Source organism: Festucalex cinctus, chromosome 1 (genome assembly GCF_051991245.1).
Source record: "Festucalex cinctus isolate MCC-2025b chromosome 1, RoL_Fcin_1.0, whole genome shotgun sequence".
Lineage (NCBI taxonomy): Eukaryota > Metazoa > Chordata > Actinopteri > Syngnathiformes > Syngnathidae > Festucalex > Festucalex cinctus.
The window spans coordinates 45,112,199-45,137,604 of NC_135411.1; the positions used below are offsets into that span (position 1 = coordinate 45,112,199).

General features: G+C 39.9%; 2 protein-coding genes and 1 long non-coding RNA gene across 3 annotated transcripts; 1 reads left to right on the forward strand and 2 right to left on the reverse strand.

Annotated features, from left to right (window-relative positions):
- Positions 1–9,977: 9,977 nt before the first annotated feature.
- On the reverse strand, positions 9,978–11,295 carry LOC144030771 (gastrotropin-like). The gene is made up of 4 exons (XM_077537336.1): positions 11,120–11,295; positions 10,857–11,032; positions 10,699–10,788; positions 9,978–10,120 (listed from the first exon to the last, which is right to left on the reverse strand). Exons 1-4 carry the CDS (start codon positions 11,184–11,186, stop codon positions 10,070–10,072), a joined length of 384 nt encoding a protein of 127 aa, XP_077393462.1. The 5' UTR covers positions 11,187–11,295; the 3' UTR covers positions 9,978–10,069.
- A 1,432-nt stretch (positions 11,296–12,727) lies between these two features.
- On the forward strand, positions 12,728–16,024 carry LOC144030744 (uncharacterized). Its single transcript, XM_077537328.1, has 5 exons — positions 12,728–13,205; positions 13,428–13,551; positions 13,861–14,021; positions 14,142–14,358; positions 15,717–16,024. The coding sequence occupies exons 2-5, from the start codon at positions 13,539–13,541 to the stop codon at positions 15,818–15,820; spliced, it is 495 nt and encodes a 164-aa protein (XP_077393454.1). The 5' UTR covers positions 12,728–13,205; positions 13,428–13,538; the 3' UTR covers positions 15,821–16,024.
- LOC144030807 (uncharacterized) lies at positions 13,321–18,449 on the reverse strand. Its single transcript, XR_013287370.1, has 3 exons — positions 18,341–18,449; positions 17,389–17,491; positions 13,321–14,276 (listed from the first exon to the last, which is right to left on the reverse strand). It is a non-coding gene; the product is annotated as an uncharacterized LOC144030807 (long non-coding RNA).
- Between the last annotated feature and the right edge of the window lie 6,957 nt (positions 18,450–25,406).

Here is a 25,406-nt window from a genome sequence, read left to right on the forward strand (position 1 = left end):
TTATCTTATAAAACCTTGAAAATAGATTAAATGTCATTATTTTAAAAAAGTATGACGTTGTTAAAATCATTATGAAATATTTAATCAAAATAAAATATTTGTTACATATTAAAGAATAGCATAACACTTTTCATAATAATACTAACACCTCATTTTAAAATTTAATGTCCATATTACATAATTGTCCGTTATTTATCAAAAGGATAGTTATTTCAAAAAGGCCTTTTTATTTATTGAATTTTGACACTTTTGGGCTTCCATAGACAGACACCACATTAGCCGTTAGTTGGAGAAACACGTGATAATGAACGCTTGTCCCCGCCAGCACGGAAGTAGTGGCGTTTCTGTGAGTAGTTCCTCCTTGGAAAATCGTGAATCACTCGTGGCAAGACTACAATCACTCACTCACTGAACTGGTATGGCAGGACGTTCACTCACTGACTCGTTCGCGAACCAGAAATGGCAACAGCCGCAACACTCATTCACTGAATCATTCGTTCCTGAACCGGAAATGGCAACACGTTCACCCACTGACTCGTTCACTTACTGATCCGTTCGTGAACCGGAAATGGCAACACACTCATTCACTGAATCGTTCCTGAACCGGAAATGGCAACACGTTCACCCACTGACTCGTTCCCTCACTGATCCGTTCACGTCTTTGCGTACGGGAAGCTTCCTCAGTGACTCGTTCCTGAACACCAATAGTGAGGCTGCATGTGTAGTAAAATCCCGCCCACGTCTGACGCTAGCTTCTGATTAGACATTCGCAAAGACTGACGGCATGAGCGTGGCTGCTCTCAAATGAACTGAGAAGAATCACTTTAAGAACTGACCTGTTCACTCACGTTCACTGAAAAGATTCGTTCTAAAGAACGATTTGTGACCGACACGACACTATTTTACTCTGCTAGGCTAAGGTAGATGTTGTATGCTAAGCACACTTTAGCCCACATTCGAAGAGGCCCACACGGAATGATATGAAAACTGGCGTGCTAAAGATTCAATATCGTCCAGCCGCAGTAGTTGGGATCGAAGACGGTCTTTGGCGGATTTCGTTTCTGCAAGGGATATGTCATCACGATCACGTGACCAGGATAATGGCGTTCATCATGGTATGTTCTTATTTTAATACTTAATCGGTTTAAAAGAAAATTCAGGGAATAAGATGCCAGAGATATTTGTACTTCTATTCTTTATACACAATGCCTAATCCAATACTGGAAAATGAGTTATAAGTCTTGTATCCCTTTAAAAACATTTTCAAGATGGGTAGGTGGTGGAGTATGTTTGTTTTTAGAATCACTGGAACAAATAAACGTGTCTCCTGTCTCTTCTTACTGTCACGATATTTTCCAAAAATAATAACATCCATGATGCTGCAGGCTAACTGCTACCTGCCAAGAAACCCACGCCTGTCAAATTTTGGCTCAGGCAACTGCAAAGCACACAGTATAAGAATGCATGACCCCAGTGTGTTGCTTGGAGGTGGCAGCACTGCAAATGATTAATTTCCACTTAATTTAAAGTCAGTCAGATCAACATCAGACACGACAAATTTAAGATCCAGTCGACTCACATTTCTCTCCAGTGTCTTTGTTTCCCTGTCTCTATTGGGTGTTCCCTCCCCACTACTCCTTTCCAGCTGTTAAACCAATTAAATGCTCACGGAGAGTAGACTACCCACACTCCTGTTGAGAAAAACACATGCAATAATAGCTCTCGCTATACAAAGCTATTGTGTGATGGCAAGGCCGCCATCTTTAATTATGGCCTACGCCTCCACCCTTCTTGATGCTGAATAGCACTCGTCTGTGGGTACATACAGCCTCTGCTGCAGGATAAGCTTTTTGTATTTTGTGTTGAGCAACTAACTAAAACCACTAGTATTCAGAACCATGCTGTTCCAATTTTTGGTATCCTTTTATTGGTGTACTGAGTACAAATGCAGCTTGATATGCTTGCAGTCGGTGGAGCTTTGGCCGTTTCTCAATTGACCTTACCGTGGCACGTACCTCCCCACCCACTAAATGCGACGAGCAGCCCCCTCCGACATTTGCCGTTCAAGTTGAGCTAAAATGCATTCACAGTAATGGCAAAGTTGTCATATCTTCCTTGTGATTTCTCGGTAAGGTATTTTCAGGATGCCAATATTTCTCTTCCAAGCAAGCGGAGTGGGCTTTAATTTCTTTCGTGAAGGATATCTTCACTCCCTCACCATGCAATTTTGCCTAAAAACAAAGGGAATACACATCGCTGTCTGCTTCTGCACAAGTCAGGAAAAGACAGAGTTACCTCACACACTTCGACCGATTGTCAGCAAAACCTAAGTTTGTGGACAGTGTTCGTGTCAAGCAGAGTAAGAATGAATTTATATTACCTCATAGTTTCAATGTTTTGTTGGCATTTATACTAAATAGTAGTGTTGTTCCGATACTGTTTTTTGGGCCCCTGATGCCGATTCCGATACCTAGCTTTGCAGTATCGGCTGATGCCGATACCATACCGATACCTGAAAATGGATGAATGGATAGTTAATAGTATTTGTTTATTTTTTTAATGGAGTATTTGCTGAATGCAAGATTAAAACAAATGTAACTAAGTATTGCGTAATAAACTATAATTGTCAAACAATTAGTGTTGTTCCGATACCATTTTTTGGCCCCCGATACAGATATCCAGTTTTGCATTATTGGCCGATACCGATACCATACCAATACTTACGTTTTTTTTTTTTTTCTCAACATGAAAAAGCTGTCCTGCCATTGGTTCAGAGCATTCAAGGGCCAATAGGATATCTTAGATCGGCATGCAGTGAACATGGCACATATCAGTGAATGTTGTGCACGAGCAAGACACAAGATGCTGCATCCAAAGTCCTATATTAGCGTTGGAATTAATGGCATTGGCATGTTACTTGTTAGTAGTCACCGATACCGATACCACTGTTTTAATGCAGTATCGGGGCCTCTGCCGATACCAGTATCTGTATCGGAACAACACTAGTAAATAGTAAGTCAACGCGTAGACGGTTAGCGATACCCGGAGCTATCATTAGCCTTTGGCTAAAAACAACAATGGAGAACATTACCTTAGTGCAGACATAGTAGTTTCTGGTCATTTTGGAGGGATTGGACTGGTCGTGTGGTCTTCCACAAAGTCTGATGACATTTTTCGTAGTGTGTGGGATTATAGAAGAGATTAACCGGACAGTGTCTCTCTCGGCGCAGTCACCATAACACTAGATTCAGAGGTGCTCACCGCAGAAACAGCCATCATGCGTGGGAATCACCTGTAGCTCTAAGTCCATGCACCTTTGTTTTTTTTTCTTGGTTATAGGCTCCTGTGTAGTCTCATCACAAGGCTTTTTCTCCGTTGCAAAGAAACTTTCCAAATATGTCTGTTTTTTGTTAACTTGTCAATTAGCATCAGTACTATGCGACTGAAATAAGTAGCATCTTGGCATGCGTCACGAGTCCGTCGTTAACAGAGAGAATCTGGTCACTTTTCAAAATAAAACATTTTTAAGCCTCGGCTAATCAATTAACCGGAAGTAGAGTAAGTTTTTTTTTTTTTTTTATTCTTTCAACTGTGTGACCCGCCGCGGCCCGGTCCAAAGTGGCCCATGGCCCGTTACCGGTCCGCGGCCCAGTGGTTGGGGACCACTGCATAATGCATTTCATAATGCTACATCACAGAAATTCATCAGAGTCAGGGGGGAAGTTCACTTTCACAAGTACACAGCCATTTCAATTTATGAGACTGGTGTTCCTATAGGAAGTACGGTCTAAAGTACGTCCGTAGGAAGACCGTATTGGTGCTTTCACGAGACTGTTCTCTGCGTTTTTGATACTGAGAAGCGGCCTTTGACTGGTCATCAGTACATTGTCACTTCAGTTACTACTAAATGTTAAGAATGGAATAGGAAGAAAAAGCAAAAACAACTTTAAATGTACGGTCAAATATGATGGAGAATTGATTCAGCTGTTTGTGTTTATGGAACTCAAGGTGGTAATAGGGTTGAATTTAGTATGAAAAATACATGTGGTATAAGGAAATGAGAGGTGAAACAAGATTGTCTTTGCCTGAAGAGCTACAAACGTAGCACAAGAAAGGCTGCCACTAAGCACCTCTGATGAGAGAGAGAAAAAAAACAATCTCAGAAAATTAAAGACACAATTTAGACTTTGTTGCAGCATTCTTTGGTTTTGTCCACGAGAATGATACTATCAAGGCTTATAGTGCAGCGAGTCCTGTGTTCCTCCGCAGTATATTATAAGGGGGGTACCTAGAGCCGGTCTAGGGAATGTGAGGCATGAAGAGTGGGGACAATGTTGACTACTGTCCCCCAGAGAGAGGCCTTGTTCTAGGCTGAGGCTGTACAAGAAGTCAGCCGCTCTGTCAATGAATGGATGGATGTATGCGGGACTGGCTGTCTGGATGGATACATGCTGGCCTGCTTGCCCACAGAGCAGGCATGCAAAGGAACCAGGGCAAGTCTGGGGAATGTGAGCGCATAATGTGAGAACAAAGCTAGCAACTGTCCCCCAGAGAGAGGCCCTGTCCTGGGCTAAAGGGCAAAAGGAATCAGCTTCTGAGGACAGATGAATAGATGACCAGCCGGCTTGCCGGTTGACAAGAAAGCCATGCAGTGGTTTCAGTCAAACCCTCACAGGGGGCATTCAAGTACTTAATTAAATTTGCAGATTATTCAGTGAATGAATATTCCAACTCAGATCAAATGCAACATTTTATAGCATTCAACATGGTCTTAATGTGCAGGCTATATGGACAAACTGTGGCTTTACACGTCATTGTTCAAGTAGGCCTAATGGATACCCTTTCACACGAACTTTTCTACCCTTAGGGTTATTCTACACTTTAGGGTGACCGTAAATGCCTGTAGGACATACAGGCATTCATAAGCTGCTTTTCCATTGTACCGGTTCCACTCGGAAGTAGTCTGATGTCGTCACTTTCCCATTAAATTTCCATTATAATTTTTCAGGCTGTACGATTACAAGAGAACCACTCTTCAGAACCTCCTCCGACTAGGGCTGGGTATTGCCAACAACCTCACGATATGATACGTATCACAATACATATGCATTCCAATACATGATCTTCAAGGCAATACATATCCCGATATGTTATATTAATTTCTTTGCATTTTATTATAACAATCATTTGTATCCCTAAATGATGTATTTATTATGCTGGATGGCAAAAAATTTTTTGTTAGCAGCTCTTCTGGTTTACCACCAAGCGGCATTCCTGGTTTAAATGTGCACGCACTGCAGACCAAGGATCAGCTTTCACAGACACACCATGAAACTTGATAAATAGACATGGGCTGACATGAGCAAAAATGTCAGTTTTAAAATTACAGCTCTAAAATGTTCTTATTTGAAATATTTGGGGAAATGAAAAGAGCATTTTGCTGCAACTTCATTAAAAGTGAATGCACACCCGTCACCATGGGCGGGTCATAGGCGTCCCTGCCCGCCCACCAAGATGATTGTACCCGCCCATTTGAGACATGGATCTCTAAAATGGTTCTCCTTTTTTTATTATTATATTTTTCCATTCATTCTGTTTAGCACTCTTATGTCCGAGTAAACGCAAGGCAGGTCTCGCGGTGTAGGAGGTACGTTACGTTTGTGTTGGCTGCATTGTTCGCTGCTCGTGAATTGTTCTTGTTTTCGGCGTCGACTACGGCCAACGGTTATGGAGAACCAAAACTGCCAAAATTCAAAATAAATAAATGACTAAATAAATAAATAAATGACTAAAAGTGAAAATAAAAATGAATATAAAATATATATATATATATATATATATATATATATATATATATATGTAATTCGGAAATTATATAAAACATAAATATAAATGGAAATAAATCCGTTGTTATTTTCACTTTTAGTCATTTAATTATTTATTTAGTCATTTCAGGACACTCTCAATTGTAGAGGTTTGTCAACAAATGTGAGGGAAGTTTGTTCCTCTTAAGTGTTCTTTGGAAAAAAAGAGACGTTGCTGAGCTTTTTTAATGATGTGGGTGGTATTCACAGTCCAGCTCAGGTCCTCTGAGATGCAATCCGAGGAACTTGTAGTTGCTAACCCGCTCTACTTCTTCCCCATTAATTTTCAAGTTTGTGTGTGATGTGGTCCTTGTCTTACGGAAGTCTATAATGAGTTCTTTTGTCTTCTTGGTGTTGAGGTTGAGGTGATTGTCACTACACCAAGCCAGTGCTTGGACCTCCTCCCTGTATAGTGCTTCATCGTCAATACTGAGTTTTCCAAAGATGGTTGTATCATCCGCAAATTTGATGAGTATGTTGGAGTCGTGGGTGGCGATACAATCATGGGTGTACAGCGTGTATAGGACTGGACTTAAAACACAGCCCTGGGGAACGCCGGTGTTGAGAATAATGGTGGAGGATATGAAGGTGCCCATCTTGACATGTTGGGGTCTATTCGTCAGGAAGTCCTTAATCCACAGGCAGAGAGAGCTTCCAAGTTGTAGTATCCGCAGTTTGTTGATCAGTCGGCTGGGACTAATGAAATTAAATGCTGAACTAAAATCAACAACTCAACTCAACTCAACTCAAGTTTATTTATATAGCGCTTTCAAACAGCCTTAACTGTCACAAAGCGCTTTACAGAAAGACAAAAAACAAACATAACATAAAACATTAACACCAATACAATACAATCATGGGCGGCACGGTAGTCGAGTGGTTAGCACGTCGGCTTCCCAGTTCTGAGGTCTCCGGTTCGAGTCCAGGCTCGGACCTTCCTGGGTGGAGTTTGCATGTTCTCCCCGTGTCCGCGTGGGTCTTCTCCGGGTACTCCGGTCTCCTCCCACATTCCAAAGACATGCATGGCAGGTTAATTGGGCGCTCCGAATTGTCCCTAGGTGTGCGTGTGAGTGTGGATGGTTGTTCGTCTCTGTGTGCCCTGCGATTGGTTGGCAACCAGTCCAGGGTGTCCCCTGCCTACTGCCCAGAGCCAGCTGAGATAGGCGCCAGCAGCCCCCGTGACCCTTGTGAGGAATAAGCGGTCAAGACAATGGATGGATGGATACAATACAATCACCACAAATCAGCATTCTTCCATCATTACATACGCTTTGATGTTTGAAGCAGTTCACATTTTGCTGCCAGTATTCAATTTTGGAACACAGGTGTATTGCAGTGTGAAATGTATTTAGTGACTGAGAATGTTTGAGGTTTTGTAAAAAAAAGATCAGATGAGTTTGGAAAACGGAGTTTAAGTACCTGAACCGTGCTTAATGTTTGGTCAAAAGTGTTTCATTTGAAATTAAATAAACAAAAGAGTTGAGGCCACAAATCATTTGGGCGACAGAATGGAGCTTAGTGCTTTAGCAATTGTGAAAATCTACAAAATGGTCAAATTCATGTTATAATGTCTCATCACAAAGGTGTGTCAAGGATTCAATTTCTTCCACACAAGTGATGCCTTTATATTGACATGTATTTGTCCACTGGGAGACAGTCATGTTGGAGCAGTGAAAACCCATAATGTCATAATTTGCTGAAAATGTGACCAGAAAATGTAATAAAATGTGCAATTCACTCGATCAAAAATGTAATAAAACAAAATAATGTAATAATTTCACCAATAATGTAATTAAAAAAAAAATCCTGATTGCTATTATAATAGCGTTTTTACATTATTGGGGATTTATTATATTATTATTTATTGTCAGATGGATCTTTGTTTTCATCAAAACTGATCATGTAAAACTTGACAGACAATGTAATGTTCATTTTTAGTCCTAAGTTCTTTGTGTTTTGGGAATCTATGGCTGCTACATACATTCACAGAAAAAATTGGAACATTGTTGATTTCAACACCTAAAGTGTATTTTTAACACTGTTTGATTTAAATGGAGGTCAGTGCTGGAGTTCTGATTGAGTTAAGTGCACGTTTTATTATATTTAAGGCATTATTAGATTTTCAGGAAATTATTACATTATACGGTGCAACAAAGTTTTCCCCCAAATTGTTCCCACAACACTGAAATTGTAAAAGTGTTCCAAATGTCTGTCCTAAAATTTGGCTATATTATTTTAGTCTCTTTCTTTGACCTTAGGTTTGTTTGTTTTTTTTGCAGTCCCAAGCCTTAGACAACCTCATCTTGAAGTAGTAGCTCCCCTAAGATCAAACTGTGCGGGGATTTGAACAAGCTATTTTCTCTCCACTTGTGGCAATTGAAAAAGGAGACCAATCAGAAAATGTCAGAATGGCCAATCACCAACAGTAGACTGAGCAATAGTCAATTAGGCCTGTTTGTCTGCGAGGACAAAGGAAGCAATATTGCCGAATGATTGCGCCAGCAAGCAGCTACACAAACATGCGTAAATGATACCTTGCTCGTTACTTTTTCAGGAGTGTCGGACCTTGATTGCATCTGTGATGGCAGGAGAGAATGCCTCATTATTACACCAAACCAGTCGCCATCTCACAGGCCAAAAACCCCCAAAACAAAACAAAACTGAGATTTTGTTTTCATCAGGGAGCTATTGAGTCACCAGCTCTCAAGGCCATCACACACACACACACACACACACACGCGTGCATGGACACACAATTGCACACAGTGTCTGTAGTCTGGCAATGTTATTTAAGATTTGCTCTGAACGCCAGTCCACTTAATGAAACTGTAAATTTGGAACTTGGGAGAAGGAGAGCCTCTCCAGGGCTCCTCAGAGAGCTTCCACAATGATCCAGGGCTGAGCTGGTTAATTAACTGATTGTTTGGTTGGCTGGAAGCCAGAGAGAAATAAGCGAAAGAGATACCGTATACAGGGAGAAACTAGTACAGAGAAAAAGAGGACACGAGAGGAAACAAAGGAAGAATAGATTTAAGTTGCTGGCAATTTAGTTAACGTCAAGTTATGTTACCCGTTTATTATAAAAGAGACTCCTTCATAAATTTGCAGTGCATTGTTGCAATCAATCCAGTTGCACCATATAGTAACAGGAGCATGTCAAAAGTACTTTGAAAAAAAAAAATACTTTAAAAAAGAAAACTAATGATGTATCATGCTTTTTTGTGCAGTTTCTATTAAGATAGAGGACTTACAGTTTAACATAAAAAAAAAAATAATGATAATAATCCACATGAGAACTGAAATGGAGTTGCCAGTAATTCTATATGGGGAAGTACTTGATACCAATAAGACTTGATAACAGTGGCTTATAATTACTACGCTGAACGTACGTCTGTTTTTTAAGTTTGCTATTTCTCAAATGCATTTGGTCACAAAGATAAGTAGTCACGTTTTGAGGGTTCTTCAGTTTCTCGCATTCCAAGCATATGGCCATGCAACATGTCTAATTCTTATTCATATTCGCATCTACAAAGTTGTGAAGTGTAACAATCCCACTTGAAATATAAAGCAGAAATTGGACATTTGTGGAGTAATAGATTGTGACACACAGACGCATTTCTGATGTGTCAATGCTGTGACTTCATCTTTATGAGATGCCTTCATCAAACGAGGACATCGAGGAGCAATCGTCTCATTGCCCCAAAACATTTTAACCTCCTCTATTATCGCACCTTTGTCAATCTGCTCTCTCCTTGATGGAATTTCCGGTGGGAGGTGCTAACATGTAAACTAAGGTGTAAGAAGTGAGGATGTAGGAACATGATGAACCCTCTATAGTGGTCAATAATTTGTAAAACACACGTGTCTGAGGACTGACAAAAATTTGTAATGTACTAGATTTAGGAGATATACAGCACACTGCTGTTTCTTGATATTGGGTACCAGTAGTTTTTCTGGTCTACAAATGTCTAAAACTGCCATTTGCCTGTAAGGCTGCATTCATCACACAATGCTAAAACAACTATTTAATTTAGATCATGTTTATATATAGTATTTATCTTGGTAGCTGATTTTGTATTTAGGACAAATATAGATCTTAAAAATGGAAACATATTCCTGATAATGTCCAACTTCCTTTATTGCAAATGATGTAGCCATGAAGTCCGCCATCGTAAAACTACACGTGTTCAACGATCATATTGCAGTTAGAGCTTCTTGCTGGTTCTCTTAAGCACGACGGACCCAGCTGTGGAAGTCTACAAAGAGAGAAAGAAAATATGTTACCCAGACAGGCAATTTTACATTTCAACATCCAGTCGGCCAATCACAGGGCATGTACAGATTATTACTCACTTTCATACCGACAAAGAATTTATCATTTACAACATAACCTACAGTGCATGTTTGTTTGTTTTTTGTTTTTGTTTTTTTAATGCAAGCAGAAGCCAGAATACCTGAAGAAAAAGTCATGCAAGCACAGGAACTGACAACAGCAGTCCTCCTAAACCAAGATTCAAACCCAGAACCTCTTGACTGTAAGGTAGATGAGTACACTGTACAGTGAATTTAAAGTTTGTATTATATAACTACACTCAATCCATTTGGGTGTTTTGAAAACTAGTCAATGCACTTGTTGGCCAAGAGTTGGATCAGAAACTCGCCTTTACTGTCAGAGGATTGATTGTTTTTTCCACTATTTTGTTTATTTGGCTGCATGAGAAGAAAAATATTCAAAATACTAAATGATGGTGAGTTACTTCTTTGTTTATTACGACAAATTTTTAATATTAACCACCATTTTATGACATGAATAAGATGAGATGAGTGTGGTTACCTCAATGAGCTTTCCTCCAGTGACCTCAGAGGTGTGGTGGTAGTTGGGGAAGGTAACACTCAGCTTGCCTCCCTCCATGTGCACCGTGGCCTGAAAGCATGCCCCTTATACTTATTTCATTGTGTCAATGATCCATAAACAAGCCGTTTCTATCCTACCTTGAACTTCTTTCCTCCAATGGTCTCCATGTCGGCTTCCTTGCCAACTGTAAATTTGTTGGTAACCTTGGCGTTCGTGGGATAGATCTGAGTCCAGGAGAAGTCGTTTCCATCCTGGCTCACCTCTGTGATCAGCTTGTAGTCGCGGCCCTTCTCAATGATGTCAGCAGGGATACCTGGCGAAGGAACGAGGCGGAATAGTGGTCAGTACCCAGGTTTGAGCAAGACATGTTTGTCTGCCGTAAATACGAAACCAGCATTACCAAGGAGCTTGCAAAACTCATCGTAGCCCTCCTGGGTTTCAGTTTCCCATCGTCCAGCAAAGGCCATCTTGGTGGTGTTGGTAGGTACTGAGGCAAGCTGAGTGGAGAGCAAGGTACCGAGACCGAGGCGCCTGTCTGCTTATATATCCTGTCCACCTCTCACCGCCTCCCAATCATCGCTGAGAATGACGACTGCAGTCAGCCATCAAGGATGCAGGTAAGTTTATGGAGGAAAATGCTGACAGCAGGGCGGGCTGGTGGCCGACCGTTAGGTCAATGAACTCTCTTTGGTTTTATGCTGGGATTGTCACATCACATTATTGTCTTTGTTTTAAAATGTGGGTCATTTATTTGACGCCGATTCTTATCTCGACAAAGGAAAGTTAACTGTAATGTGGATTATTCAAACTCTGATTTATTGTAGGCTAATATAGTTTGTAATGCACACAGTAGTACCCAAAGTTAAGTGTGATCCCGCTCCCTGCAGTACTGAACAGCATAAGCGGGACAGAAAATGGATTAATTGAAAATGCTTATAACTTGACTAGTATAAAAGGTGACATTTGACTTGAAACCCTTGAGGTTTGCATTTGTGACAAACAGTGAATTTGTAAAGGTGCTTACAGCAGCACTCAGATTGAGTCTCTCACATTTCAGCCATTTCAAAGACCAATTGTAGTGTTTCGAAAGCATAAAAAGTCAGTGTGGCCTTGAAGGTCTTTATTGATACATAAAACATCTCGTTGGGCAACATCCTATAAAAGGAACCCACTATCTTTATCTTTCTCTCTGGCTTTTGTGATCTCACACACATGCACACACACACATGCGCTTTAAAGTAAACACAAGCAGATTTATAAAAAAAAAAGAAAAAACAAAAAAAGCATCCACCAAAGTTTTTCCACAAACTGATAAACGTTGTGAGAGGAATGCACATAGACCATTACAAATTTGCTGAATGTTCGAGTTTTTGGAAAATTTTAGTTTACTTTTGGTCATAAAGGCCAAATCCAGTTTAACTTGATCTCAGTGTAGTTTTGTTTTGTTTTTTTACATTCACCTGGACCTTCCCTTACGAAACGAAAATATATTGCAATATATAGCAAAATATCATGCAATACATTTAGCGATATATTCCCATATATGACATTTAGTATTTATATTTCACTATATATTGCAATATATGCATAGACAATATATGTGTATATATTGATAAATATAAAAAATGTATTGCAGTCCAGACCAAAAGGAGCACTATATTTTTACGTGTAACAGATTGTTACAACAATATACTGTAATATATGTGTATGCGTGTGCGCTCACATATTCCCACTATAAACTGTACAACATTGAGAAAATACAATGAAAACAAAAAAATTGCATAATGAAATATTTATTTTTGGCCACCTTGAAATATACTTCCATTGTTTTCAACCCTCCACACTGGATCTTGGACGTATGCATGAATACAGACATGGATGTTGTGGCAGATCAATTAGCATACATTTTCTTTAAAAAAAAAAAAAAAAAAAAAAAAAAAAAAATCAAATCAAAAATCTGTTTTCAACTATGAAATTCCCTTTCATACCAACTACATTTTCAACATTAAACATCTGGTTCTTCTTGGAATATCCGTTTGATCAGAATCCGGAAGGATATATTTTCTTTTCATTTTGGATCGGTCCATTTTCAATGTTTGTCATAGCCTAGCTGCTCTGTAGCTTTAGCTCGTTTGATAGGATGAGATATAAATAACTACATTTACCAGAGTGCTCAGCGCGAATGACAACCAATCATAGCGCACGCAATGTCTTTGGCGCATGCGCAATGTTAGGCGCGAAGAAACATTTGAACGCGAGACTAGAGTATGCCGAGTAGCTCGCTCCCGGCGACGGTAAAAGAATTGCCCGGAGCAGAAAATGTCAAAATATAGGTTCGGACTTCGCCCTCGTTATCAACTGGATAATTTATTTTGACCCAGTTGCCATTACAAACACGACGTATCTTGTTCAATGTCGCACAACTAACAGCAAGAAGCCTGCTAATGGATGGCCCGTCGAAGATGCTGTTGTTCTTCAGTTAGCAGGTGAGTCGCTCTTCTCAAGCACAATTTATCACTTTTCTCCTTCAAGTTAGCGTTGCCTTATTTAAAAAACAAAAACAAAAAAAAACGCCAAAATGTTTGTTCTGTTTAGTTTAGCATACGTGTATCCTTGTTTGACTATTTGAATCATTTATTCTGTAATATTTTTTTCAATTACATTGGTGTTAACATTGACATTAAATTTGTATTTGTTAATTAATATAGAAAAAGAGGCTACACTGAGAGCTGCTGTCTAGCCAGGAAAACGACGTCCTCATCAGTGATCTGCAGAGCCAGATCAAGGCTTTATGTAAAGAAAATTCAAAACTGTGAAGCATGGTAGTTAAAGGCGAGTATTGAGCATTATGTAATTCATTATTATTGTACATCATATGGTATTTAGACAACTATAGCCTGAGGCTGATTCTTAATGTGCTATCTACATCTAAAAAGCAGTCGCCCATTATTGGCATGTGTAGTCAGATAAGTAGGACCACTGTGGATAAAAGGATGAACGAGCATGATAAACTGTGCATGGAGTCGGTGTCTACTCTAAATTACTCCAGTTATAATTATTTGATATGTCAACTGATGTGTGGCTTCGTGGACAAAGTTATTGACTGTCTGTGTAATCTTGTACTTTTAAAAAAAAAAAAAGAAATTCCTGCTCTGTTGGTGGAGGTGAAAAAGCTAGTTTCCCACAACACCGTGACCAACGAAAATGTTGACAACCGCCCCACCAAAGATGCTGTTGGACCAGATGCTGAGAGTGACTATCTCGGCGAAACATCACTTTGCATACTTCGCGGACCCACACAAGTAAGTACTGGTATTTGAATTTCTAACATTAGAACTTATAGCATTATTGCTTGTGGTGTTTTTCTCTTCTCTTCACATTCTAATTCAATTTAATTTTTATTTTACTTTTGTCTATGCCAGGTGAAAATTGGCAAAGATGATGTCACTATCTCAGCACATTGTTGGGAGAGTGCAAGAGCTTGTACCACCCCCAATGGTATGGCGCGGGTGCTGCTGATGGGTCTCTTTGATGTAGAAGTCCTCCTCAAGTCGAACCTGAAAGGAGGGCGCAGCAAGTTGGATCCCAATTCAGAGCGTCGACAGGCTTTCGACCCAAGGAAGCTTCAAGCTTTGAAAGGTAAGAATTTGTCAGAGGTGGTTTTGAGGGCACCTCTGCGAGTGTGGACTTTTTTTCTTTCTTTTTTTTACATTTACAGTGAACCAGAGCAGGACGTATGGGTCAAACTCTGTCTGCGAGGGCCAGAGTCCTGCAGGTTTTGGATGTTTCCCTTCTCTAACACAGATGGTATATGATTAGCTCATCAGCAAGCTCCTGTTGATTGGAATCAGTTTGTGTTGCAAGAGGGAAACCTCCAAAACCTGCAGGACACCGGCCCTCGAGGACCGAGTTTGCCCATCCATGTTGAAGTAGTGGGGGCAGAGCACTGATTTGTATATATGACTGGATAGCCGATAAGCCACGACTTTTGTAGCCACAAGGCTAACATATTGCTCCTCTCTAGGAATGATTCTCAGCATATGATCCTATACATTTACAGAATCAAAATTGAAGAACATTTGAGACCGTACTTGTAGGGGTGTTAACAAAAAAAATCGAATCGATTCAATAGGCAGCCGAATCGATTTTTTAACATCCATTTTTGATGGAAAAATATTCAACAAAACGTCTAACTTTCACACCTTTAGCATGGAAGAATGTTATATTAATGGAACATTAAGCCTTAATATTTTATTTCAATGCTGTTCAAACATGAAAAATGTTACAACCTGTTTGTTAAATACAGTGGCTCACAGTTATAAGACTGAAATCTTTCAGTGTACAAGTTTACTGAATGGTATTTTCTAAATTTGAGTAAAAAAATCACAACAATCGACTTGCAAATTCATATCGGGATTAATCGGTATCGAATCGAATCGTGACCTATGGATCGAATCGTCAGGTACTACGCAAGTCACACCCCCAGTACTTAGTAGAAAGAGCCTGACTTGTGATTTGAATTTGTTAAATATAAACGAGGACTTAAGACGTTTTACAACTTGCCTTAAGTAAATGTACAATTGATATGCTTAATGATGTTTACAGAAGGAAACTTGTATATTTTTTATTTAAGAATTATACCTGTAATTCAACAAAAGATTCCTCTGCCAAATCTAATATTGGGGTCTAAGGAACTGAGCAATAAAAGAAAAAGGGGTCTTCAAAGCAGCATATACCATCCACTTGTTAAAAAATAGTGACCATCCCGCCAACCTCTACCCCACGAGCTGTGTATGTCTAATCTGTGCATATACGTACAGTTTATACAGTTGTCTGCTCACGAGATGGGAGGAGTAAGATGGCAGTCTTTGGCTTCAACTGCTTGCGCGGGCATGTATGGGCTATCAGCTATCCAGTAATATACACAGATAGTGGGGCAGACGGACAGAAAACAGAAGGGCATGGGTGGGTAATCACAGTGTTGTTCTGTTTAACAGATGCTGTTGTCCAGCAGTTTCCCGGGGCCAAAGAAGCTGATGTGAGAAAGTCCATCAATAATCGAATCTGTGAGCTAAGACATCAGGTGAAGCGGAAATTGTAAGCTTTATAAGTATTTTCAACTTGTGTATTGCACTATTATAGGATAATAAATAAATTTGTTTGTACTTATACAAGATTGCACTTTCAAGAATTTGCACTGTTTAATGCTGTTCCTGTGAACAAAGTACATGTCTGCCTCAAAATCCTGTAGTTTTTTTTGCTTTTCTTTTAAAAGGAAATAAAGGTGAATTTTGATAAATGCCGATTAGTCTGTGTTAATGATTTGCCCATATACTGTTTGTTACACATTTCTATATAATTACACACCTATTCTATAATGTAATAAATATATTAATGCACATATTTTTACATATTTATGGTACATTCTACCATATATTTTCTCATATATTTTTACATATATGTTCATATATTTCTCCATATATGTAAAATACATTGACACATACATTGAAAATATATGCAACACTATATCTTTACATATATTACCAATACATTTTCCTGTATAAATTACAAGGCATGACTGGATATTTATGAATATATAATTAAATATATTTTGGAATATATAAACAAATATATTATATCTTGTACTCAATATATTGTGATATATGGAAAGCGGCAATTTTTTGGATATTTTGCAATATATTACAATATATTACATGAAGATATAATATCTTGTGTAATATATTATCACTAATATAAAATTCCATATATTTACAATATATAATATATTGTTGTATATACTGGGAAATAATATATTTGAATATGTTGCAATATATTTCAAATAATATATTGGTAAATATATTTTCGTTTCGTAAGGGTTAAGTGTACCTTCTTAGTATGCTATCTATTCAACCATGAAAGCCATTTTCCCCCACAAATGAATCATTAGGTTTGCTGCAATTTCTTAAAAATAAATAGATCAGGTCAACTAATAAGTGTCATGTTTTGGTTCTGTTAGGGTTGGGTTTTGCTTTTGTTTTTGTGGGGGTTCTAGTTTTGAGTTTGTCATGTTTTATGTTCTGCTTTCCTTGTTTTCCCTAGCCTTGTTAAGCCTTGTCATGTCCACCTGTGTTTGCCTGCTCTTCCTCATGTGTCAACCAATCAGCACTCCTTGCCACTTGTGTCTTGCCCAGCTGTGTCTAATCATTCTCAATTAGTGTGTGTACTTAGTTATCGGTTTTCACTACAGTTCTTGTCGGTTCATTGTTCTTGTTTCCACACGTCCATGCTGCCATTGTTAAGTCTTGTCTTGTTGCGTTTTCCCCTTCTGTATTTTGTTATCCTTGGTTACCAAACCCTGTTTGCCACTTTTGTTTTGTTTGATTAAATTTACTTGATTTATATATTCCACCTTAAAAGGCCTTTAAGAACTACTCATTCACCTAGTGTTGACACACCATCAGGAGCAACAGGGATACTTCAACATGGTCACAATGGCATGGGATCGAACCCCAACCTCCAGTTTGAGAGCTCAGAGCGCTAACCGATGAGCTAAAAGTACAGGCCGCCACCCCAGGTTCTGCACCCTATTAGAATGAACACAAAGCAGACGGAATTTTGGACGTATCTCAGGTACATATGGGAGCATTCCCTCAAATTGGTCAAATGTACCTTTGCACAAAATGGGCCCTCCCCTCTACAGAAGATTCACTGGCAATCAATCCAGGGTGTAGTCTGGTATTCGTCCAAAGTCAACTGAGATTGGCACCAAATCCTAAACAAGATAAGTGGTATAGCAAATGGAATACTGAAATACTGATATATCCATTATAATGTTACTAATAGATGACAAAGTCAGATTTGAGGGATTAGTGATGGTGGTGTACGGGCACAAGCTGGACCCAAGAATGGTGAGTCAGGTGAGGAAGGCAAGGAGTTCAAAGGAAACCGTGGAGAAAAAAAAGAACAAAGATGCAAAGTACAAAGAAACGTGGAATACATAGACTCAGCAGCGCCAAGGATTCCAGGCACTGGACAAGTGTGAATTAGGACAAAGGTCAGAGACTAAATGAGTGAAAAAGACGGAATTAAAAAAAAGAGACTGACAAGACGATAAGGCACATTTGGACAGGCTGGGAAGAAGACAGGAAAACAATCACAAAATGGAAAATTGAATTTGTAGAAAAAACAACAACATCATAATGGCCAATGTAAAGCAGATTCTCTTTACAATAAATGACTGTTAACTTTGGTAACAAGTGACAATGGTGCTGCTGGCCCCACTTTTTAAATCAGTTAATCTTGCTTCAATTCATTTGTCATGTTCTTCTTCCACCCCTTTTTGATGTTTCTGCTTTTGGAATGCAAACTGCAAAAAAGTCACTCACAAAATTCTGATTAAGCTGAAGTCATGCATTCATCAATACATGACAGCAGTCTATGAAGTTTGGTGTTATTTTAGAGACAAAGTTTTTGCAAAAATTCCATTTGAATTCCTTTAAGGGTGTGTAAATTTGATGTTCCACTGTATTTCCATATTGCTTTTTTTTTTTTTTTTTTTAACTCCAAAATGGTACAGCCTACGTTTAATTCTTTCAAGGTTAAAGCAAATCATACATTACACCTGAATGGTGAACAAAGTCCAGTTGTCTATAATCCTTTAGTTACTCTTTACTGCCGCAAAGTTGAAACTTGTTGCCTACTCGGCAATCAGTAACATGAACGTCTCGGCCGTTACCAAATGTCCAATCGCATGCTGATGAAGTCATGCTGTACTTTCCCCTCCCCTTTCCTCTTGGAGGTTAGGCATGCAGCATTGCATCAAGTGGAGGAGAAAATGAAGGTGACAAAGAGATGAGGAGAAGACAAGAATGTGAACAAAATGAACAAGAAGTTTGAGAAGAACAAAGGATGGGAAGAGAGAGTGAGGAAAAGATTCTCGGGAAAGATACATATAGATTCCTTTTATCTACAGCTCGAAAGGGCGGGTTGTGATGGAGGAATTAAAAGAAGGGATGCCTTGAAATGCAAATGAATCTGCTGCTAATCAAAGCAATAAGATTAGCCTACCAAATTGAGAAGAAAGGCTCCATTATCTAGGCCGAGTGTCATGTTTAATAACGTGGAACGGCATGCTAATTCACCACTGATGCAACTGGAGCCTTCCTGTGTGTGCGTGTGGGTGCGTGTATGTGTGCGTTTGCATGTATGGGTTTTATGAATAAGTAAGATACAAGAGATAAAACAGAGCAAAACGTGTCCAAGTGCACAATGTGCATCCATGGCATCTCTCTCTCTCTCTCTCTCTCTCTCTCTCTCTCTCTCTGTTGATTGTGCAAAGTGAAAGTGGTTCACTTCATTCGCACATGTGACAATTAAGAATGTTAAAAGGTGAAAGTGAAAAGGGAGGTGTGATTGCTCAGCAAAGATGAGCATTGATTGGTGTCAATCGTTGCCTTGGAGACAAAGCGACAACACCTTGAGCTTTGCCCCTAATCGTTTGGTGTGACACAATCCATACTCACGATTGGCCTTGCAGTATATGGATCGTGTGACCAGTTAATTTTTTATTTAGTTTTGACTTTTGCCTTTTAGATTCAGTTAGTTTTCGCATCAGGTTTGTTTAGCTTAATTGTTCACTTTAGTTTTTATTATAGTATTGGCAGCACGGTGAATGACTGGTTAGCACGTCCGCCTCCCAGTTCTGAGGACTCGGGTTCGAGTCCAGGCTCCGGCCTTCCTGGGTGGAGTTTGCATGTTCTCCCCGTGCCCACGTGGGTCTTCTCCGGGTGCTCCGGTCTCCTCCCACATTCCAAAGACATGCATGGCAGGTTAATTGGGCGCTCCGAATTGTCCCTAGGTGTGCTTGTGAGTGTGGATGGTTGTTCGTCTCTGTGTGCCCTGCGATTGGCTGACAACCAGTCCAGGGTGTCCCGCCTACTACCCAAAGCCACCTGAGATAGGCTCCAGGACCCCCCGGGACCCTTGTGAGGAATAAGCGGTCAAGAAAATGGATAGATGGATAGTTAAAGTATTTTTGTTTTGTTTTTTAAATGGAGTATTTGCTGAATACAAGATTAAAACAAATGTAACTAAGTATTGCGTAATAAACTATAATTGTCAAACAATTCTTGTGTTTGACAGAAGGGGGGAAAAAAATAGGAATGAAACCTAAAAGCTCATATTTAATACCATACTGTTATTTATTAAACTAAAGACATCCATCCATTTCTTTACCAGTTACTTCTCACAAGGGTCGTGGGGGTTGCTGGAGCCTATCCCAGCTGGCTTCAGGCAGTAGGCGGGGTATACCCTGAACTGGTTGCCAGTCAATCGCAGGGCACACAGAGACGAGCAACCATCCACACTCACAAACACATCTAGGGACAACTCAGAGCGCCCAATTAAGCATGCATGTCTTTGGAATGTGGGAGGAGACCGGAGTACCCGCAGAAGACCCACGCGGGCACGGGGAGAACATGCAAACTCCACCCAGGATTAAATCTTACCCAGAGCCTGGATTAAATCTTGCGTCCTCAGCACTGGGAGGCGAACGTGCTCACCAGTAGTGTTAATTTCATCAACGAAAAACCAAACAAAAATAATTTTGTCAATACACATTTTTCACCGGACTAAAACTAGACTAGACTAGACTAAAACCCTCATTAATAACAATAACTGGGACGAAATCAGTCTGCATTTTTGCCGACTAATGAAGACGAGATGAAAATGTACTTCACTTAATAAAAATTGGACTAAAATCTCTGGACATTTTAGGTCATGAACAAAAACAAGACGACCATGATGTGATTTTGTAAAATCTTGTCTCTGCTAATCTGTCACTGTGACACTGTCAAGTGAAAGGTTAAAAAAAGTAAATTATAGTGATAATATATTATCAATCCAACGGCTATAACGTTCCAACAATAATGTTAATTCAACCGCTAACTAATGCTGGCTAACTTATTAGCTCGTAGCATGGCCACAGTAGCCACTTGTTGATATACTGTAACTGTGTCAAGTTGTTTTTTCATCAAAGAGATGAGAAAAAAATTGTGTAGATCCGAAATGTTCAACATTATCGACTGACGAAAAAAAAATATGGGGTAAAATGACTGTCCTGACTAAAGCTAGACTAAAATGTTGACAGTTTTTGGTGACTACAACTAGATGAATAAAATTGTTTTTCTTGGACTATAATAAAGACTTAAATGCTAGATTTATAGTCAACTAAAAATGGATTCAACAAAAATGGGATGAGGTTGACTAACTGTGATAAAAACATACAAGCATGATTGAAACTGGACTAAAACTGAGACTAAATTTTAAAATGACGGATAAAATTAACACTACTAACCAGTCAGCCACCATGCAGCCCAACTAAAAGCATTTCCACTATAATTATATTTAATTTTAGTTAGTCTTATGTAAAATGTAGTTTATGTTAGTTTTTATGTTTTTAATGGCAATTTCATTTTTATTTAATCTCATTAACTAATTTTTTCGATTTTTCTATTTTTATTTTAGTTATCTCATTACTTGTTAAGTATAATAACCTTGTTGATTACTGGCGTGAAAGTGCATTCCTCCTAAAATGGACTATTTTCGGCAAGACAGAAAGTATGTAAAGTGTAAGATAATTCTTTATCCTTGGTGAATTTTGATGACGACATATCACAAACACAAACATATAAGACTCCTGGTAAATATTTGTGAGTGTGGAAAAAATGTTCTTCTTTATGATGACAATAATTACATTAAATATTACAAGAAATATGATTTAGAAATCCAAACAAATCAGAGGGCAGATGCTGTTGAAGGTCTGCCTAAGGATGTAACTAGATCAAACTTGACAGTCCAAAGATTCAGACACGGGGGCCTAAAGCAAAATTAAGCTCATGTTAATTTCATTTTACTTATTACTGCTTTCTTCATCTCAGTATGTGCAGTAATTCCAATGCACGTTGCCTAAAAAAGGATCAACACTGGAAAATGTTTGTCCACACCATAGCAGAACCAAAGCGACAAATTGAAAGTGATCTGTTCATAACTGCCAGAATAGCTCATTAGGCAAGCCACCAATCATATATAGTAGTCTATCACGTCTAATTTGACTGTGACTATCGATGGCTGAAAATACGACACGTGGCAGCACCTTTCACTTTGAGAGGCTGACAGGGAGAGCTGCCTCAGTTACACAGGCAACAAGCCTGTATATCCATTCAAGGCAGAGACAGAAATAGGCCACAGAAGCTGCCAACAGTGAGCATTCTGTTGTTGTTATCGCTACCGTTTCTCAATCCATCCTGACAGCCCTCTTCTCCTTTGAGGAAGGAAGCAGCAGTCACTGGTGAGCATGTCGCCCTCCCTCTTTCAGGCCCGCCTCCGCCCCTCATCCAGGGAGCCAAATTATGCCGACATTAATATTGCATATTACACAAGACTCACAGAGAAGCCACATGTGTATCAGCCCTTTGTCTTCATGTCAAGTGAAATATGCTCGGCAATCATCAGAGGTTGAGCGCCAGCCAACGAGAGGAGGGGTGACAGCGGGAAGGGAGGGCGACAAGGGTGAAGGCTGGAGGCTTGAGGAAAGGGTGTAAGGAAAGAGGAGGAGGAGGACTGCCCGGAGACAAGTGCACTCTTAAGGGGTAAAATAATGGATGATGAGATGAGAGGAGGGATGAGTGAAATAAAAGTGAGGTGAGAGACAAGGGGAGAGCAATGAGGAGCTGGACAACAATGCAGACAGTGGAGTAGTCCAAACAACCAGCAGTGGGCCACCTTATTGAATAATATTGAATATAAAATAAAAAGTATGAGCATTGAGCTAACTGTGTTTCTTTAATAACTGTAATAAATGTAATTATCGTAGAATGGGGGGACAATGCTACACTGCTAAAAAAAAAAAATGAAAGGAAGACTTTGTCCCTTAATTTTTGAGCAGTGTAAATAGACTGATATATGCATATACTGCTAAAAAATTTAAGGGAACAAAGACTTATTTAATTTTTTTGAGCTGTATATATGTCAGATTAGGGAGATCTCAAGAGACCAGAGGAAAAACTGAAGAGAGGAAGGAGGGAAGGATAGATGAAGCAGAGTGAGGGCCACAGACACCAGCATCCACTGATTCAACAAGCAGTGGGAGGGAGAAGCAAATTCTGTTTGAATTTCAGTCGATGCTGGTGTGATGGATCTGGCATGCATAAGGACCGCCACTTGTTAGGCTCTGGAATTGGATCCCAAAAACTCAGACACAAACAAGATTTTAACACTTTATTCACATAGCAATACTAATGACGAGACCAGAAACAACGAGAATGTATCAAGAAACGTGGATCTAACTTGAGCTGTGGAGGTGCACAGAGAAACAGAAGAATAATCCGGCGAAAACACACTTCTCTGTCAGACTTATATAGACAGCGAATGGATCAGATTGGCTGTGGCCAGACATGTGGGTAAACCTGATAGGTCGCTGAAAAAAAGGACTGGCATGGATTTCTCTGATTGGCTTCTGACCAGATAAAGAGATTAAAGATTCCTGACATCACATAGCTTCTCACTTCACATAGCTTCTGACCAGTTTACACTAGTTGCTGGTTACATGCTGATTGTATCAGTTCAAATTGGACACTTGACCCAAACATAACCCTTGCCCCAAAAAAACACAGTCATGACACCACCAAAGAGGGTAGCCGTCAACCGCGGCCCAGCAATCTTTCTATGGCACACAAAAAGATGTTTAAATTGTTAAACTATTACACGTAGTTCTCAGTCTTTTTCTTTCTTTCTTTCTTTCTTTCTTTCTTTATTTATTTATTTATTAGCAATTATCTCAAAACATATATAATTGACTTTAGAAACAACTCTATTGAACACTGCACAGTGAATTGGTGGTGTAGCATTACATGCTGCTGTCTTTCTTGCAGATGGTGCGTGTTTAATATTCGGTCAATGCCCCGTAAAAAAATAAATAAAAAAATAAAATACATACATAAAAATGTACGTTGCATCAGGAAGTGTAAAAACTGTGCCAAACAAACCGTGAGTGTCATTTGCTGTGGTGAGCCCTATTAGGATAAGCTAAAAGTCACATAAAAAACCCCTCACTTCTGCTTCCTGCTTTCCGAGTGTGTAGACGCAATCTGCTCTGCTCCTGCTTTGCTTTGCATTCTTTCAGCTGATAACTTCTTTTTTTCTTTCTTTTTCTGGGATTTTTCCTGGATATTTGCCTCGATGTGGCTGTACTACCTTTTTGTTTGGTAGATACAACCAGCTGGGCGCATTTTTCAACATTTTTTATTTTTTTTGGAAACTCCTCACGATAACGTGAGCACGGCCTGCTAATCAGCACGCGACTGCTACTAGCAGCATGGCTGGACGAATGATGCCTTCCATCTCGACCGATGAATACCACAAACTTCTTCAGAAGATGGCAGTGCTGGAGACAAGAATGCACCGCCTTGAAATGTTTGTTGAGGTGAATGGAAAATCGTGGAATGACACCACACTGCCAATGTCTCCAAACGGTGGTCATGAGCATGCTAACAAACAGCTAGCTCCATCCACCGACCCTCTGTGGAATGTGCTGGGAGCAAAGCCAAAACTGAGGAGTCGTCGCCCAACAGCTGGACCTGACCGCCAACTAATGCCTGAGGAAACACGTCGGCCTATGCAAAAGGCTACCTCAACCCCAAGAAATCAGTCTTGGACGTTAGTACCAGCAAGAAAAAGGAAACCGTCTCTTGGCCGACGAAGACAAAATACTGATATCGAACTGAGAAACAGGTTTGCCGTGCTGTCGCCGAGCCAGCAAGCCTCGGGGGATCACAGCACCAGTCAAAGGTATGAAACCGGACCTCCTCAGCAAATCCGTTCAGCTACTGAAACACAAACACTGATAATAGGTGACAAAGCCTTGTTTGGTGTTAAACGTCTGTGCAGCAGAAAAAACACAAAAGTTCTGTGTTTTGCTAATGACATGGTGCTGGACATTTCTGAAAAAGTCGACAAGATTGCTACTGACTACCCGACTGTGAGATCGATTGTGATTCACACAGGAGCATTCGATGTGTTGAAAAAACAGTCGGAGATACTGAAGCAAGACTTTATTACCCTTCTACACAAGATAATATGCCTAAACGCAGAGGTTTTTCTGAGTGGTCCTCTGCCTACTGTCCGACCAGGTGATGAGCGTTTCAGTCGGATTATGTCACTCTCGAGATGGCTGAAAAGCATCTGTGCTTCTTACTCAGTGAACTTTATTGACAATTTTTCTATGTTTTGTGAACATCGCCATCTTTTCCAACGCAATGGGATTTATCTCAATAAGCAGGGAGTCAGATTACTGACAGCCAACATCTTCCATAGCGTGCGTCACTGGACGCTATGTTCCCAAAACAAAGGACATGAAACACAACAACCGATAAGAAGAGGATCTGGTGAGGCTGGCTCACTATCTTGCACTCCCTGCCCTTCAGAACAGATTGATTTGTCCTCATCTGCCCACACTCCAAACACCGAACATCCAGCTCCCCTGCTCCCGAACGACACCTGCCAAACACCACCACGACCACCACCACCAGTTTCACTACCAGATGCACCCCTGCGCTGTTCATCGCCCCCAAGCGACACCTGCCAGACAGCGCCACTACCGGATTCACTGCCGGATGCACCCCCGCGCTGTG